The sequence below is a fragment of the Macrobrachium rosenbergii genome, chromosome 56 (assembly GCF_040412425.1).
Source record: "Macrobrachium rosenbergii isolate ZJJX-2024 chromosome 56, ASM4041242v1, whole genome shotgun sequence".
Taxonomy (NCBI): Eukaryota; Metazoa; Arthropoda; class Malacostraca; order Decapoda; family Palaemonidae; genus Macrobrachium; species Macrobrachium rosenbergii.
Window position 1 is genome coordinate 2,353,971 of NC_089796.1, and position 17,170 is coordinate 2,371,140.

Genomic DNA, 17,170 nt, shown 5'->3' on the forward strand with positions numbered 1-17,170 from the left:
TCTCCTTTCTGTTCCTTTGTTTCTGGGCTATTGATGACCCTATCTCAGCTAGCCTCTATTTTAGCACAGTTACATCTAAATCTACCTGAAACTTGACTCGACAGGCAGTTCACCACAGTATGACATTTTGACAATAAGTAGTTTTTTTTTATTTGAATACCGCTCATGTATCTTTGTTTAAAACAGTCACATTTTCTGTGATAAGAAACATGTGTTGAAATAGTGATATGATTTTTACGGAAACGTATTTATAGGTAGCTCAAGAGTTATATAAAAACAATATATAATAGGTAGTTACCTACTTACGTATAGTATATTTGTAGTTACATACTTAAACGTAGTATATTTGTTGTATGCATACTTATATGCAGTATATGTGGGGCCTATATCTTTTTTATCTATATAGAATGTTTTGATGATTAACTGATAGGAATAAATTTCAAGCATTACAGTGTTTTCTGAAATGTGCTCATTGTAGAAAAAAGAAATAAGTTGTTTCAGATTCAGTACTGAGAGATTATCCCTAGGTCGAAATTCATATCTCTCTCTCTCTCTCTCTCTCTCTCTCTCTCTCTCTCTCTTTCTCTCCACACGTAAGATAATATATATATATATATATATATATATATATATATATATATATATATATATATATATATATATATGTGTGTGTGTGTGTGTGTGTGTGTGTCGTATGTTTGTGAGTGTTTTACGTTCCGCAACGTATCCTGTTATGCTGTAAAATTCTCCTAAGGATAACATAACAGTAGGAGATCCATTATGTTGCATGGCATTCAGGACATAAGGTGAGGTTGCAACAATTTCATCTTGCCAAAAAAAAATGTGGTATGAAAATGTTCAGTTTTGACATACGTCGTTTCTCGAATATCCGAAAAAAGATACCGTTGGGTCTACTTGCACAGTTTATTTCGAACTAGTTTGAGGTGGATAAAAAATATTGTATTTCTTTTGTTGTGTGTTATTTCTTGCAGGCTTTGCCATGTTTGTCAAGTTCAATATGACGGTTCATTATATTTAAGATTTTTTTTTTAATTCAACTCTCAAATTGCATTGACTTGTCCTTAGTGATACATTTCTTGTTCCAAATATTTCTTTCTCTGAAGACAGAGTTGGCTCAGAATAATGTTATGTTTATATATATATATATATATATATATATATATATATATATATATATATATATATATATATATATATATAAACATATATAGATGTATATAAATATAGATATATATATATGTGTGTGTGTATGTATGTACATACATATATATATATAAATAATATATATATACACATATATATACATATGCATATATATATATGTATGCATAGCTGAATCACGAAAATATGGAACGTGATGAATACATAAATAAAGACAAAATCTGCTAAGTAAAGGACTATAAGTCATAAGGCCATGCAGCACTCCATCGTTTCTCTTTCCTTCGTTACTTTTGTCGATATTATATATATATATATATATATATATATATATATATATATATATATATATATATATATATATATATATATATATATATATATATATATATATATATATATATATATATACATATATATATATATATATATATATATATATATATATATATATATATATATATATATATATATATATATATATATATATATATATATATATATATATATATATATATATATATATATATATATATATATATATATATATATATATATATACGTATATATTTACATAAATACTTAGATTCAAAACCAGTTCCCAAAAGACTTTCCCTGACCTTCGTAAACTATTAAACAAGTCTGCATTACGCCTCATAAAGTATGCGTTGATCCAGCGTTCGTGCAATGCTTGCAGTTGCATCCCTGGTCTTCGCTCATGCAACATTACCAAGGCAGCCAAGGTTGTCTTCTGCCGTGACCTTAGTCATCCGTTACTCGTTTTTCACAGCCTTACCCGCCAAGAAGGTTCATGGATATTCTTGTATTCTTTTTTTTTTTTTATTCCTGGTTAATTTTCCTTTGCGGTATCTTTTAGCCTTTTTTTTCATCATACAATTTTGGCTTGGTTTCATATTTCGTCTTTTTAACCAGGAATGATTTTCAGAAAAATTCCAGAATTTACTGAAAATACCTCCTGTACATTTCAGTTTTTTTGTCTTCAGTAAACTATGTTTACATGCATTCATATTTTGTGATTTTATCCAGGAATGATTTTCAGAAAAATTCCATAATTTACTGAAAATACATCCTGTATATTTCAATTTTTTGTCTTCAGTAAACTATGTTTACTTGGTTTCTTATTTTGTGATTTTAACCAGGAATGAATTTAAGAAAAAATTCCGGAATTTACTTAAAATACCTCCTGTATATTTCAGTCCTTTGTCTTCAGTAAACTGTCTTCACATGCATTCGTATTTTGTGATTTTAACCAGGAATGAATTTAAGAAATAATTCCAGAATTTGCTGAAACTATCTCTTGTATATTTCAGTCTTTTGTCTTTAGTAAACTATCTTTGCTTGATTTCATATTTTGTCATTTTAACTAGGAATGAACATGAGAAAAATTCCAGAATTTACTGAAAATACCTCTTGTATATTTCAGTCTTTTGTTTTCAGCAAACCATCTTTACATGCATTCATATTTTGTAATTTTAACCACGAATGAATTTAAGAAAAAATTCCAGAATTTACTGAAAACACCTCTTGTGTCCTTTAGCCTTTTGTCTTCAGCATATATTCTTTGCTTGGTTTCATATTTCGTCATTTTAACCAGGGATGAATTCAAGAAAAAATTCCAGCATTTACTGAAAATATCTCTTGTATATTCCAGTCCTTTGTCTTCAGTAAACTATCTTTCCGTGCATTCATGTTTTGTAATTTTAGTCCGGAATGAATTTCAGAAAAATTCCAGAATTTACTGAAAATATCTCTTGTATATTTCAGTCTTTTGTCTTCAGTAAACTGTCGTTACATGCATTCATATCTTGTAATTTTAACTAAGTAACTATTTAAGTAAACAAAATGTCAACATTCACTGAAAATATATCTATTGCAAACGTTAATCCTTTTCTTGTTATCTATTTTTTCCCCTATTCCTGGATAACTTTCCTTTACTATATCTTCCAGCCTTTTGTCTTCAATATACTATCTTTGCTTAGTTTCATACTTGGCATATTAACCAGTAATGGATTTAAGAAAAAATGTCAGAATTTACTGTATGCCATCTTTGTGTAGTTTCATATTTTTATCATTTCAACTGCGTAAGGATTTAAGAAAACAAAGTTTCAATGTTAGAATTCACTGGAATTATCCCAAGTCTGACGTCTGCCCGAATATATCTCTTGTAAACATCACTCCTCCTTCCCAACCTTGGCGTAGGTCGTAAAATTCCTTTTATGTAGGAGATAAGTTTGGAGGCGTCATGATACGGCCGCATTTGGTGTCTGCTCCTCGACTCTCAGTCAGGAAACCTCGTAAATTATTCCCAAAATGTGGCTGGAGAAACTTTTAGTGATAAGACGAGTTGGAAGACTGGGAAAGGGTGACCAAATATGAATGTGTCTCCGAGGTTGAATAGTTGTTATCCTCTACGAATTTATCGGTATTTTTCTGCAGTGGGTATTTTATTGGGCATGAAATACATCTTGGAAAGATGTATTACATCTTGGAAAGATGTATTTCATAAATAAAACACCATAAACAGAATGACAATTTCATTCATACATTGCAAAGTTTCATTGTATCCAATATATTTGGTTCATGAAGCAATCAAACCAACTTAAATTTTGAAAAAGAGGAAAAGACCTTCTGATAAATAGATTAAAATATTTCTAAATATATATATGCAATGAAAAATTTCATTCATTCATTGAAAAGTTTCATTGTATCCAGTGCATTTGCTTCATGAAGTAATCAAACCAACTTAAATTTGAAAAAAAGAGGAAAAGCTCATCTGATAAATATCTCAAAACTAATAGCATCTCTCTTCCTCAGCTTCCATACCCCTAGGACAACCTGCATTCTCTCCTCCTCCTTCCCCTCCCCTTGAGGAACTCCCGAAATTGGACGACACCCCTGGGAGTGGGGTCATTCCATTCCCCCCTGAAACCGACCCCTTTGGTGGAGACTTGGGAGGAGAGCCAGCAGTATTCGAGCCCCTGCTGCCCTCTCCCGCCGAGGGATGCCCAGAAGCCTGTACCAAGATCTACGACCCTCTGTGTGGCACGGATGGAGTGACGTACAACAACAAGTGCCTCTTTGAGATTGCCGTTTGCAAAGGGTCCTCTACTGGGCTCCTTCTTAGTGTGGCGTCTGATGGACCTTGTGGTAAGGGCTGATTTTTTTTTTTATTTTTATGTAAGGTAATTGTAAATTCCTGTGTTCTTAAGAGACAGGGCAAAGTGTAATTGCTCTGGGACAAAGATGAACTCACTGTAATCCTCTTGATAATGGAAAGATTAAGATGCAAGTAGGTTTTAAAACTTTTTGATTTGCCCAATAGTTTTGACCAGGTCTTAGATAGGACCAGTTGACCCATCTTCCACTTCAGAGCTTACCTCCTCTCTGCAAGCTGCTTTCTAAGCTCCTTATCCAATCGCTTTCTTTCTCCTCTTGATGTTTTTACTGTATCTGCAGTTTTCCCTCATCTTCACTGGAGCCCTCGAAGATCCAGTTTCATCTCCTCCTTGCTTTCACCTTTGATTCCTCCTTTTTATCAGTATCTTCCTTGATATACCTCATTTGTCTCTCTCACCTTTGGTGCAGATGATTCTACTCTTCACAGATTTTAATTTTCTTCTCATCTGTCTTTATGGTTTACTTTCCTTTTTTTTCTTTTTCTTGATGGAAGCTATTGATCTAGAAAGCATTCATTATTTTCATCACTGTCATCATCATCATTGCCTCCAACGCTGTCTCTCACAAAAGGCCCTTGTGAAATTCCGCCATTCACCATCTTTCTTGTGCTTTAACTTCTTCAAATCTCTCCCCTCCAGCCTCCTGTCTCACAGTTCTCTTTTAAATAGGTCTTGGTCTGGTCTTCCAAGTCTTCTGGTGCTCCCAGGAGCCACGACGTCACTATCTTTATCATTCTTACTGAGGTGACATATCTAAGCCAAGTCCACCTCCCTTTCATCATTATCTCCTCTGCAAATGAAACTTCTGCAATTTCCTTAATGGTATCATATCGCACTCTGTCCAGCCTTCTGACTTCCAATATTCTCCGTAAAGCTTTATTCTCTAATCGAGACATGTTTAAGATATAGGTTCACTGCCATGTCATGATACATGTCCGGATAGCAATATAGATAGTACTAGACTAATGTATAACCTTGCTTTCGTATATAATTTCAGTCTATTTGATTTCCAAATCTTACTGAGCCCGGCCATTTTTTATTAGTCTCTAGTATTTCACTAAATTCCAACCTAAGAGAGCCTACACAACTGATAGGGTCATCCTTATGAATCGGATTCACCATCTAATGAAATTTTATTCCTTAGAGGAAGCTTTGTCCTCTTTATTTCTGATTTTCTCAGTCTTATAAGAATATAAGGTATAAGATTCATTCTACCATGCAAACTTTGTAAATCTTCTGGTGTTTGGCTGATTAAAACTTCATCATCTGAATATCTAAGTCGCCCAACTTTAAATGGTTTCTTAAAGTTAAACATTCTCTTCGATCCCCAACTACTTTTTTCATTATAAAAACGCTATGGTGGCATAGAATTACCCTGCGGCACTCCACCGTTTTCGGTAACTTATGTTCACATGATAATACCTTTGCAACATGAAATTTGCATCTGCTTCTTTCATGGATAATTTAAAGGGACTGCCATAATGATACTGGTCTCATCCACGTCTATGGGGCGTTTCCATCCTCCAGAGATACCTTATACATACTCATCATCTATTCGCTCACATTATCACCAGTATACATCAGTATCTCACATATTATCTCACCAACTCCTTATGTCTCTCACATCTTTGCCCTCTTTTGCCTCATTAAATTTCCTCTATTACAAACTTTCTACAGTTTCAGCCACCATTCTAGAGCCAGCTCAGTAAGATACTTCACAGGAAAAGTATTTATATATATATATATATATATATATATATATATATATATATATATATATATATATATATATATATATATATATATATATATATATATATATATATATATATATATATATATATATATATACACACATATAGGTAGATAGATAGATAGATAGGTACGTCAAACAGGATGTTTACAATAAGGGGATACCTGTGTTCCATAAAAACATAATTTCTTTGAACTTTCCAGAGATATAAGTCCCTCCTCGATAATTTAAGGTAATCAGTGTGGAAAGTAGGTTGAGGGTGCCCCCAGAAAGGGCATATCCTCTACCATCCTTCTCCAGTCTGGCGGGATGCTGGTTATAAACATTTTATACACATTAAAGGAGGTCTAGGACATGCAACAGTCCCTAGTCAGCTTTAGGCTAGGTTGGGGAAAGTTAGGTTAGGATGACAATGCTGGAAATTACTGGTTTTCCCATACTAGGCCATGTATTATTAATATTTCTTACACACACATACGCACAAACACATTCACACGCACACACATGCATCTACCTACATAAACAAATGCGTGCGCACGCACACTCACACACATATATGTGTATATATATATATATATATATATATATATATATATATATATATATATATATATATATATACACAGTATATATATATATATATATATATATATACACAGTATATATATATATATATATATATATATATAGAGAGAGAGAGAGAGAGAGAGAGAGAGAGAGAGAGAGAGAGAGAGAGAGAGAGAGAGAGAGAGAGAGAGAGAGAGAGAGAGAGAGAGAGAGAGAGAGAGAGAATGCAAATCACGAGTGTAATTCCATGAAGGGTCCACACACCACTGCGTTACTTAGAACTTGCATTTCACTCATAACTTTTATAAAAGACAAGTTAAAATTGCTCAGAAACGTCTGCACGGTGAATATTTCTCGGGTGATGTATAATTCTCGCCAGACTTCTTATTTGTTTATCTTTCCATTTCTTCGTTATCAAGGCACATTCACCCTAACCCCACGCTTTAATCAGTATTCATAAACAGGAATCTTCGAAGCTTGCTTTGGAGAAATGCATCTTATTATTTAAATCTCATTCATTTCGTGAGCCTCCACGACCTTTGTAGGACATTATCAGCTGGAACCTCAGACGTCCGTGTATTTTAATGCTTTACTCACATTTGTATCTATTTATTTATTTTGTTAATTTATTTTTTTCTCTTCCAATAACTGAACTCTTTTTTCTGTGTTTCCCATTACTTTCTGTTACTTCTTTCAAATGAACGCCATAATATTCTTTGGAAGCTTGAATTTCAAGTCAGTGTCCCCTGCGGTGGACTTGCTCCTCAGAAATAGGGTTCATCTTCTGAATAATATCAATAATAATTATATAATTATGAAATATGGCTTCACCAACCAATACTCCTCAGTATACTCGTGTTGGTAGTACTGTTTGTTTTAAAACAAGTAAACAACGACATAAACAAGGAACAAACACAAAACAGATTCATGCAAGCGAACTGGCGTTTGAGAGTCGATGGCCTTGGATAGAGCGCAGACTGCTTAGTATGTCGATAACTTGTCTTCCTGTTAAGGCTTAAGTATCTCTACCAGAACGACAGAAACATGATAATAATAATAATAATAATAATAATAATAATAATAATAATAATAATAATAATAATAATAATAATAATAATAATAATAATAGTCAGTTGATAAATGAAAAATGGAGATTAATATAAACGAAGAAACTGACTTTGTTAGTGAACATTAAAGCTAAAATCACTACAATAATAATAATAATAATAATAATAATAATAATAATAATAATAATAATAATAATAATAATAATATTATTATTATTATTATTATTAATATCTAATATTTATGGCAATAATACAATTCTGTTATTTGCAGCAGCAATAATTCAAGTAATAGAAAAATAATAATAACCAAGATATTATTATAATTATTATTATTATTATTATTATTATTATTATTATTATTATTATTATTATTATTATTATTATTATTATTATTATTATTATTATTATTATTCACCCAGAACTAAGGAAACTCGATACGCCAAATGCTAAAGAACAACTGCCGTTTAAAAAATGGGAACCCACACTGGTCCGCCTGGTTGGATTTTCAAGGATTAAAAAAAAAAAAAAAGAAACATAACTCCCTTATGCCTAGATAATACGTGCTTGGAAGATACAAAAAAATAAATAAATAACCTAAAAAAATAAGACCTGTAAAAATAAGAAACTTCTGGATTTTCAAGACATAAAAAAAATCACTTTAGCCCACCCAAGCCTAGACAAAACGTGCTTGGGCGATAAAAAATAACCTAAAAAAATGAGAACTTAAAAAAAAAAGAGACTTCCTGGAGTTTCTCGGCGTTCACAAGGTCGATCAACTTTCGCCCGGGCTGGTTTGAGTAAGTTTGGACGAGTGGTTTTGACTCTGAAGTGAGTTCTTGGTGTAGTAGGTTAGTTGAGCTGTTTGTAGGATGTTGAATAGACTGGAGTTATCTAAGAAATGTATTTATTTTGATAATCAGATTTGTTTAAGAAGGACATTAGCGCGCGCGCACTGGAAGACACGTGAGCACGCAGGGAACTGGCTCAGGCTGAAATACCTCCCATTAACAAATCAGGTAGCCATATTGTGACATTGTTGAAAAACGAAATCATAAGTATTACTTCGTATATGCACGTAACGTAGCTGTGCGTCAAGTTATCATTTCTCTCTTTTACAAATGCTAATTAGATGAGAATTTTCTTTGCAACATAGTGCAATAGTCATGAATATTTTTCAAGCCTCACCGAGAAAGAGTTCACATTCACTATGCAATAGTTCGCGTTGTCATTTTAACTGACGTCAGTTGAGGAAATGTGACAAGTTGGCGTGATAAACCTAGTCCTCTCTTCACCTTGGTTTCAAGATAGCTTCATTGCTCTGTAGAGAAGGCGTGAGTAAGAGGCTGCGTCTACGAGCTTTCAAATTTATTAAAATTGTTGTTATTGATTGAGCTGGCTTTATGCCAGAACGGGTTCTTGCTCATAGACCAGCCCGTTAAATGTACTCGAACAACAAACAGGTCAGTAGCTCTTGCGAGCGGAAATGTAGCGCCTGGCACGAGGCGTTCAAAACAAAGGTCAGAGTTCAACCAACTATGTTTGTTGGAGGATGGAAAAACATATATAAATCGGTATGTAAAACATGACTGAAGTTATTATACACATAGCTAGAATGCTGACATTATAGTGCTTACGTTAAGAATGATACGTTTAACAGAACAATATGAATACGAATATATGTACAGGAATTGTGTGACATCCGCTGTTTCTTGCACACGTGAGGAGATAAGTGGGCCAGCTGAGATGATGGTGTGTACATAAACCGAACGCAGTTTGATTTCATTCTTGATACTACTGAAATCAATGACGTCTGATTTTCAGTCTAGAGAGATCTTAGGTCTTAATTTTGAACTTGGAAGGAACATAAATTCTTATCCCTATAACCTCATTACATCTCTTTTTCGTGAGACTATTGTCGATATTCTCAGGTCTTCGCGAAAAGGCAGTCATAAATGACTGACTTAAACGTGGTGATTATTTTTCTTAAATCTTCTTTTCGATGGCCATGTGTGCGCGCCAGTCAGTTTTCAGACAAGTGAAGTATGAACTTATATTCCGTTATGCATGATTTTATACAGAAATGTAAAAACAAAAATAATGTCTAAAATTAATCCTCTCTCTCTATACACACATACATACATACATACATACATACATACATACATACATACATACATACATACATACATACATACATACATACATATATATATATATATATATATATATATATATATATATATATATATATATATATATATATATATATATATATATATATATAAAAATCATATATATAATGCTTAAAAATCAAAGTAGATGCACATGACTTCAGTATATAAGCGAATACCTCAGGAAAATGACAGGCAGAAGTTCAGTACCAAGCGCTTTCACGTGTTTATTCACGCATATATATATTCTTTGAATAATATAAGTGACCTCTTGCTTCATACGTCATGAAGCATTGATGATTTTATGCATGGCGTTGCAAATTGCTAATCTGATCAACATTTTCAAGCTGGAATAATTGCAACTGGGTGGCAATTTCCGTTACGTGTTGTCTCTAAGCGATATCTTTGTATGATTTTATTTTCCTTCATTTTCGTTCATTTTTGTTCATTTTCACAATTAGACTATTTAATTAACAGCGCGATATGAATATTGTCCATTCAACCTAAACCAACAAACGTACAAACTCAGCCGCCTCTCCAGAATTTTGTCCCCGTAGAGGGGTTAGTGCCGTCAGTAGGCCCCTAGTTGCAACCCCTTTCGTTCCTTTTACTGTACCTCCTTTCATATTCTCTCTTCCGTCTTACTTTCCTCAACCCTCTCCTAACAATTGATTCATAGCGCAACTGCTTTGAGGTTTTCCTCCTGTTACGCCTTTCAAACCTTTTCACTCAATTTCCATTTCACCTCTGAATGACCACTTAGGTCCCAGTGCTTGGCCTTTGGCCTAAATTCTATATTCAATTCAATTCAATTCAGTTCCCCAGAATTTGAGAATTTATAGAGCAATGAGACTGTTAAAATCGTTCTCAAGATTAACTTTCCCCAATTTGGGCCCCTAACCAGACTTTCTCTGCGATTACGTGATTACCTGTGGATTCCTGGACGGGATTATTTGTCATACGCGGTTCAGAACCTTTCTCTTCATAAGATTTCCCATTATTTTCTTGATATTGATATTAACATAGAATGTTATTGACAATTGCTATTTATTTTAAGATCTTTATATTATCTTCTTGATATTGACATTAGCATAAACTCTTAGTGACATTTTCTGTTTTTTTTTTTTTAAGATTTTGAAAATTTTTGCATGTTAATTAGATCCCTTTCTCTCAGTTTTCTCCCAAATGACGTCATGATTGATATGCATTCTTTTACAAGGCAGGAGCATAGCCCTTACAGCATCTTTGGTTTATACTGAAACAAAACCGATTTTGTGAATTGCTTTGACATAAGTGTCATTAGATAAAAAAAAAAAATTACAAGTCTTAAGTTACAGATATGGCTCATTTGGTTACAAGGCAGGAGAGTAACAATTTATTATCTTTGGATTTTATTGAAACTAGAGACTCGTCTAAACCAATGTTCAATTTTGGCAGACCGATTTGCGGAATTGTTGTTAGATTACAGAATAATTTATTACAAAATAATTGAGATTAGATTACAGAATAATTTATTACAAAATAATTGAAATTAGATTACAGAATAATTTATTAAAAAATAATTGATGTTGTTTGGTTACAAGGTAGGAGAATAACAATTTATCATCTTTGGATTTCATTGAACCTAGAGACTCGTCTAAACCAATCTTCAATTTTGGCAGAGAGATTTTCAGGATTGTTTTTAGATTATAAAACAATAAGTACTGAAGTGCAGATATTTCGCTTTTTACCAATCCATTATTTACTTCATTTCAACAAGGGAGAATCTTTAGTTTAAAAAGCTTTGGATAGTCTTACAAAAAAAGCGACCTGATCGTTTTAACATGAAGTTTGAATAACTCCATACTAGGCCTATTATACTATCAATCACGCTCAATAACAGGTTGGGGACTTTCTTTGATAGCTCGTGCCTTTGTTGTCAGATGCTTAATTTGTGATAATTTCACAATCCATTTTCATTTTTCGAAGGCTGCCATCATCATCATCAACATCACCATCATCAAGAATATCATCACTATCGAGGATTTTCTGTGACATCAAGGGAAATAACACTCTCCAGAAAGATGACTGAATGGAAATAGATTGCACTTTCTCTCTCTCTCTCTCTCTCTCTCTCTCTCTCTCTCTCTCTCTCTCTCTCTCTCTCTATATATATATATATATATATATATATATATATATATATATATATATATATATATATATATATATATATATATATATATATATATATATATATATATATATATATATATATATATATATATATATATATATATATATATATATATATATATATATATATATATATATATATATATATATATATATATATATATGTATATCCACACACACATATACAATGTATATACATACATATATATATATATATATATATATATATATATATATATATATATATATATATATATATATATATATATATATATATGTATATATATATATATATATATATATATGTCTGTGTGTGGGTTTGTTTATTATGTTTGTATGTATTAGTGTGTAACTTTTGCCTGATCATTTCACCTTTATTCAGTGGTACCTGTCAAAACTGGTTCTTTCTCTGTAAGGCCACAGAATATTTTTTAAAAAATCGTCGAAATTCCCTCCTACTTTCCCTATCTATCACAAAAAAAACACAAATATACACAATCATGGCCACCAATACCGTGAAACCTGGAAATAAAGTTACTGTGAAGTTCCGCCGCTCAATTTATAGTCACCAGTCGCAGAAACCTTCGATTGTATTTTGTTTATTTATTTTTCTCTTGTCCATCTCTGACCTCTTCCAGCCTGGGTCGTTTGCTTAAGCCAAATGGAATACAGCGAGACGCAGTTTTTTTTTTATATTCTGGCGAGAGGAAAAAAACTACGTCACCAAATCTATCTTTCTCGAGTTCAAAAAAATACGAAAAAAAAAGTACTGGGAAGGTTTAGGGGCTGGCGATGTTTGTTTGTGAGATATTGCAAAGTGTTAGTGATGGATTTCAGGTCTTTTCCTTTTAGGAGTGGGCTATAGATATATTTCATATATTTGCAAGTCTTATTGAAAGATGAATGTTGCCTTCAATGTCTGCCAGAACTAAAGATCATTTTAAATATCTTTTTGGGGTGGCTATAGATATATTTGATATGATATTTGCATGTCTTATTGAAAGACAAACGTTACCTAAAATGTTTTCCGAGACGAAATATAATTTAAAACATCTTTTGGGGGTGGGATATAGATATATTTAATATAATATTTACTTGTCATTGAAGGATAGATGTCACTTCAAACATTTGCCAAAACTAGAGGAACTTTTATACAAGAGAATAATCGCTTTTTCGATTCATATAGTCACATAATCCAGAGATTAGTTGTGTATAGTGACACTGACACTGTTAGATTGTTGTTAGATGTCTTTTTTTTTTCTCCTTTACTGTGTTGTATTTCCCAGTTGTTTTCAAATATAGATAATGTAAGCTTCAGTCACAGTGAATTAATCATTACAACAATGCTTATATGGTCATATAATTATATGTTGTACATTTTCTTATATAGTTGGTATACCGTAAAGTTATACGGTTATGTATTCAGACAGTTATGCTCTGAGGAACCCCAAATTGATGAGATAAACACAGTAATATCAAATGCACCGGTTTAATATGCATTATTTAGCTGAGAAAATATTCAGTGGAAGTCTAAACTAAGATAAATTTTGCTTTATCAACTAAGCCTCTAAAAGTAAAATATATATGTTATGTAAGTATTTTGACCGTTTTGTTATACAGGCAGCTGATGAACGATTTGCTGTAGATTGCCAGAATCAAATGCACAAATTTTTCATAACTTGCACTTTAAAACTCACAAAGAGCGAGACAAGGAGTGGGCCTATGACTTTAGTAGTAAAATGAGAATAACTGTATTGATAATGATGATGTTTAAACTTTACAATTCCTTCCCCACAACTGAGGTTATTGGACTTGAATACTTACACTGAATATTCAATGAACTTAATAAAGATCCATATAAGCTCAATAGTTACAGTTAATGAATACCTTTATTTATTTCTAGGTCTTGTTTTCGATTTCATTTATTTACTACTTAATCATCATTCCTTAATACCCGTTCAGAATTCGCTTGTACCATCTGTTTATAGCTATATGTTTTTTTAGATTTATTTTGTGCCTTGTGGGGCTTAGTTTAGCATATTTACCATATATTTAGATTATGGATTTGTAGAAGGTTTTGTCCCGAACTTTTCTGCCAACAGATCGAAATTCACCAAATATATTTTAGTAGGGACTTTTTTTTTTTTTTCAGTTTTACTATTCTTTACCTAGATTCAACATTCACATTTACAACAACAAAAAATAGAATTTTTTCCCCTTTTTATTAAGTTTTACTCCGAAGACCTTTTCATTCAAAAAAATTTTTTTTTCAGTTTTACAGTATCACTCCGATGGCCCAAAGATTCATCTCACACATTTACGAAAAATATAAGGATTTTTTTTTTTTTTTTACTTTTTCTGTTTTTACTCTGATGGGTCTAAAATTTTCATCTCTGACATTTACAAAAAATCTCAGATTTTTTTTTTCACTTTTTTTTTTCAGTTTTACTCTGATGGCCCCTAAAGATTCATCTCTCACATTTACGAAGAATCTAGGATTTTTCCTTTTCTTTTCAGTTTTATACTGATTCCCCTATTTCTTTAATTCCTCATATTCACGAAAATTCTAGGATTTTTCCCTTTTTATCAGTTTTATATTGATTCCCTATTCCTTTAATTCCTCATATTTACGAAAATTCTAGGATTTTTTCCCTTTTTCAACAATTTAATTTTGATGCCCCTAAAAATTCACCCTTGGCATTTACGAAGAGTCTACGAGATTATCCTTTTCCCACATAATATTCCACCACGTACAATGACTAAACATCCACAATCTTTCACTTTCCGTAGGCTCTGCCCTGTCACCAGCCGGCCCCGGTATCCTGGATTCAGTCGACGTTCGAGTCCCAGAAGGTCCTACGCAGGACACCATTCCGCCATCCTCCTCACCCACCACCACAGCCTGCAAGGAAGAGTGTAGTAAAATCTACCAGCCAGTGTGTGGTACTGACAGCGTTACGTACAATAATCTCTGTCTTTTGGAGCTGGCTTCCTGCAACAATGTTAACTCTGGTGGCTATGCCATTAAAGTTGATTACGAAGGACCCTGTGGTAAGTTGGCATCAAGTCAGGTTATAGATGTATTTATGCAAACATTTACATATATATATATATATATATATATATATATATATATATATATATATATATATATATATATATATATATATTGCAAAAAAGAACTTCAAACAGAAATCACTGTTGTATTTGCTTCAGAAAAATATTTGATTCACGTAGATAGCAACCAACTAAAAATCTGATCTAGAGAAGTTTTAATTCTTGTGAACACCAACTATCAAAATAACGAATATATATAGAATGATATAGTGAACTGTCAAGATTATAAAACTGCAAAAATAATTTTCATTAATACATAAACCAACTCTTAATTTCCCTTTTGAATATCATAAAAACGTGATTAACCTTTTCAGCAAAATAACCTTTTCCCAAAATCTCCCCTTGCAGTGGCCAGTGACACCGCAATCTTCGTTTCGGCCATGACTCCCAGACCATCTTCAGGCGCGTCCTTCGGAGGCTCCGCAGTGGATACAGGCTTCGTAGGATCCCAGCCACATTCAGACACATCCTTCGGTAGTTCCGCAGGGGATACAGGCTTTGGAGGAGCCCAACCTCATTCAGACTCGTCCTTCGGAGCTTCCGGAGGGGATACGGGCTTCGGAGGCTCCCAGCCTCATTCAGACTCTTCCTTTGGAGCCTCAGCAGTGGATACAAGCTTCGGAGGATCCCAGCCACATTCAGACTCGTCCTTGGTAGCCTCCGCAGGGGATACAAGCTTTGGAGGAGCCCAGCCATTTTCAGACACATCCTTCGGCGCCTCCGCAGGGGATACAGGCTTTGGTGGCTCCCAGCCTCATTCAGGAACATCCTTCGGTAGCTCCGGAGGAGATACAGGAGGACCTGCTGGTGGTTCCTTCGGGGGTCACGATGACGGGTCGCCCTTGTCCTCATGCCCTCAGGCGTGTACCAAGATATTCTCTCCTGTTTGTGGCAGCGATGACCAGACCTACAACAACGAGTGCCTGCTCAATGTTTCAGCTTGCAAGTCTCGATCCTCGAGGACAGAAGCCGTGTTTAAGGTCTTCGATGGGCCTTGTGGTATGTAAATTATTATTATCTTTTCACTTTTAATATCATTGAAATAATTGTTAGTGATTATTCATGCTTTAGATTAAGTTAACCTTCTGCTGGCACGGGCTCTTGTTCCTGAATTAACGATAAATCAGTCTGAGAAGTTCAGCAAATCTTATAGGCCTAGGATTAGTCTGAGAAGTCCAGCAGATCTTATATACCTGTAGGTCTAGGTCGAAGGACTTGTTTTGGAAAATTGGAGCCAGTTCAAGTCAAAGAAGTTGGAGAGCTAAGGAGGAAGAGTCTAAAGGGAAAGGCTGGTAATTTAAAGGTAGAGTTAAGGGAAAGTAGACAAATCAATGGGGAAAAGGGTGGGGTAGACCCAATTTAGCCTACCTTTCTTGTATTTTAGAGTTTTATTTCTTTTGAATTATCTTATTTTTTTCCATTTATTAATATATATATTTACTTATTTGATTATCAGTGTATTAATGACTATAACTTTATCTATAAATCATATAGCATATAACAGTAGTAAAATTGAATGTATTCGAATAAGTCTAATCTTAGTCTACAATATAGAACATTGGATATATAGAAAAATAAATAAATAAAAGTTTAGTGTTAAGTAACAATGCTATATATTCTTATTACTGCTTATCACAAGAGAGAGGAGTATAGCATTTTATGGTATTTTAAGCTACGTAACTTGTGAATCTCATACGATTTCGTGAAGACGCGACAAAGATATAACTTATACATTAGTCACCCATTACACTAGATTGAAAGTGACACTATCATTTTCTATATTCCTTAGCTCATATAATGGTAAACTAATACATATTTGGATCGCGTTCACGGTTCTCTCTCTCTCTCTCTCTCTCTCTCTCTCTCTCTCTCTCTCTCTCTCTCTCTCTCTCTCTCTCTCTTGAAATATGAGATAAAATAATTTTTGTTTAGATTACAACTTTC

The 17,170-nt window shown here is 33.1% G+C and overlaps 1 protein-coding gene across 1 annotated transcript in view; it reads left to right on the forward strand.

Annotated features, from left to right (window-relative positions):
• The window catches only part of LOC136836637 (uncharacterized), a 107,340-nt gene that overhangs the window by 86,856 nt on the left and 3,314 nt on the right, over window positions 1-17,170 (forward strand). The window contains exons 9-11 of the mRNA XM_067101105.1: window positions 4,015-4,347; window positions 14,900-15,160; window positions 15,575-16,225. Coding sequence (XP_066957206.1) covers window positions 4,015-4,347; window positions 14,900-15,160; window positions 15,575-16,225 — 1,245 coding nt within the window. The remainder of the gene's footprint in view (window positions 1-4,014; window positions 4,348-14,899; window positions 15,161-15,574; window positions 16,226-17,170) is intronic.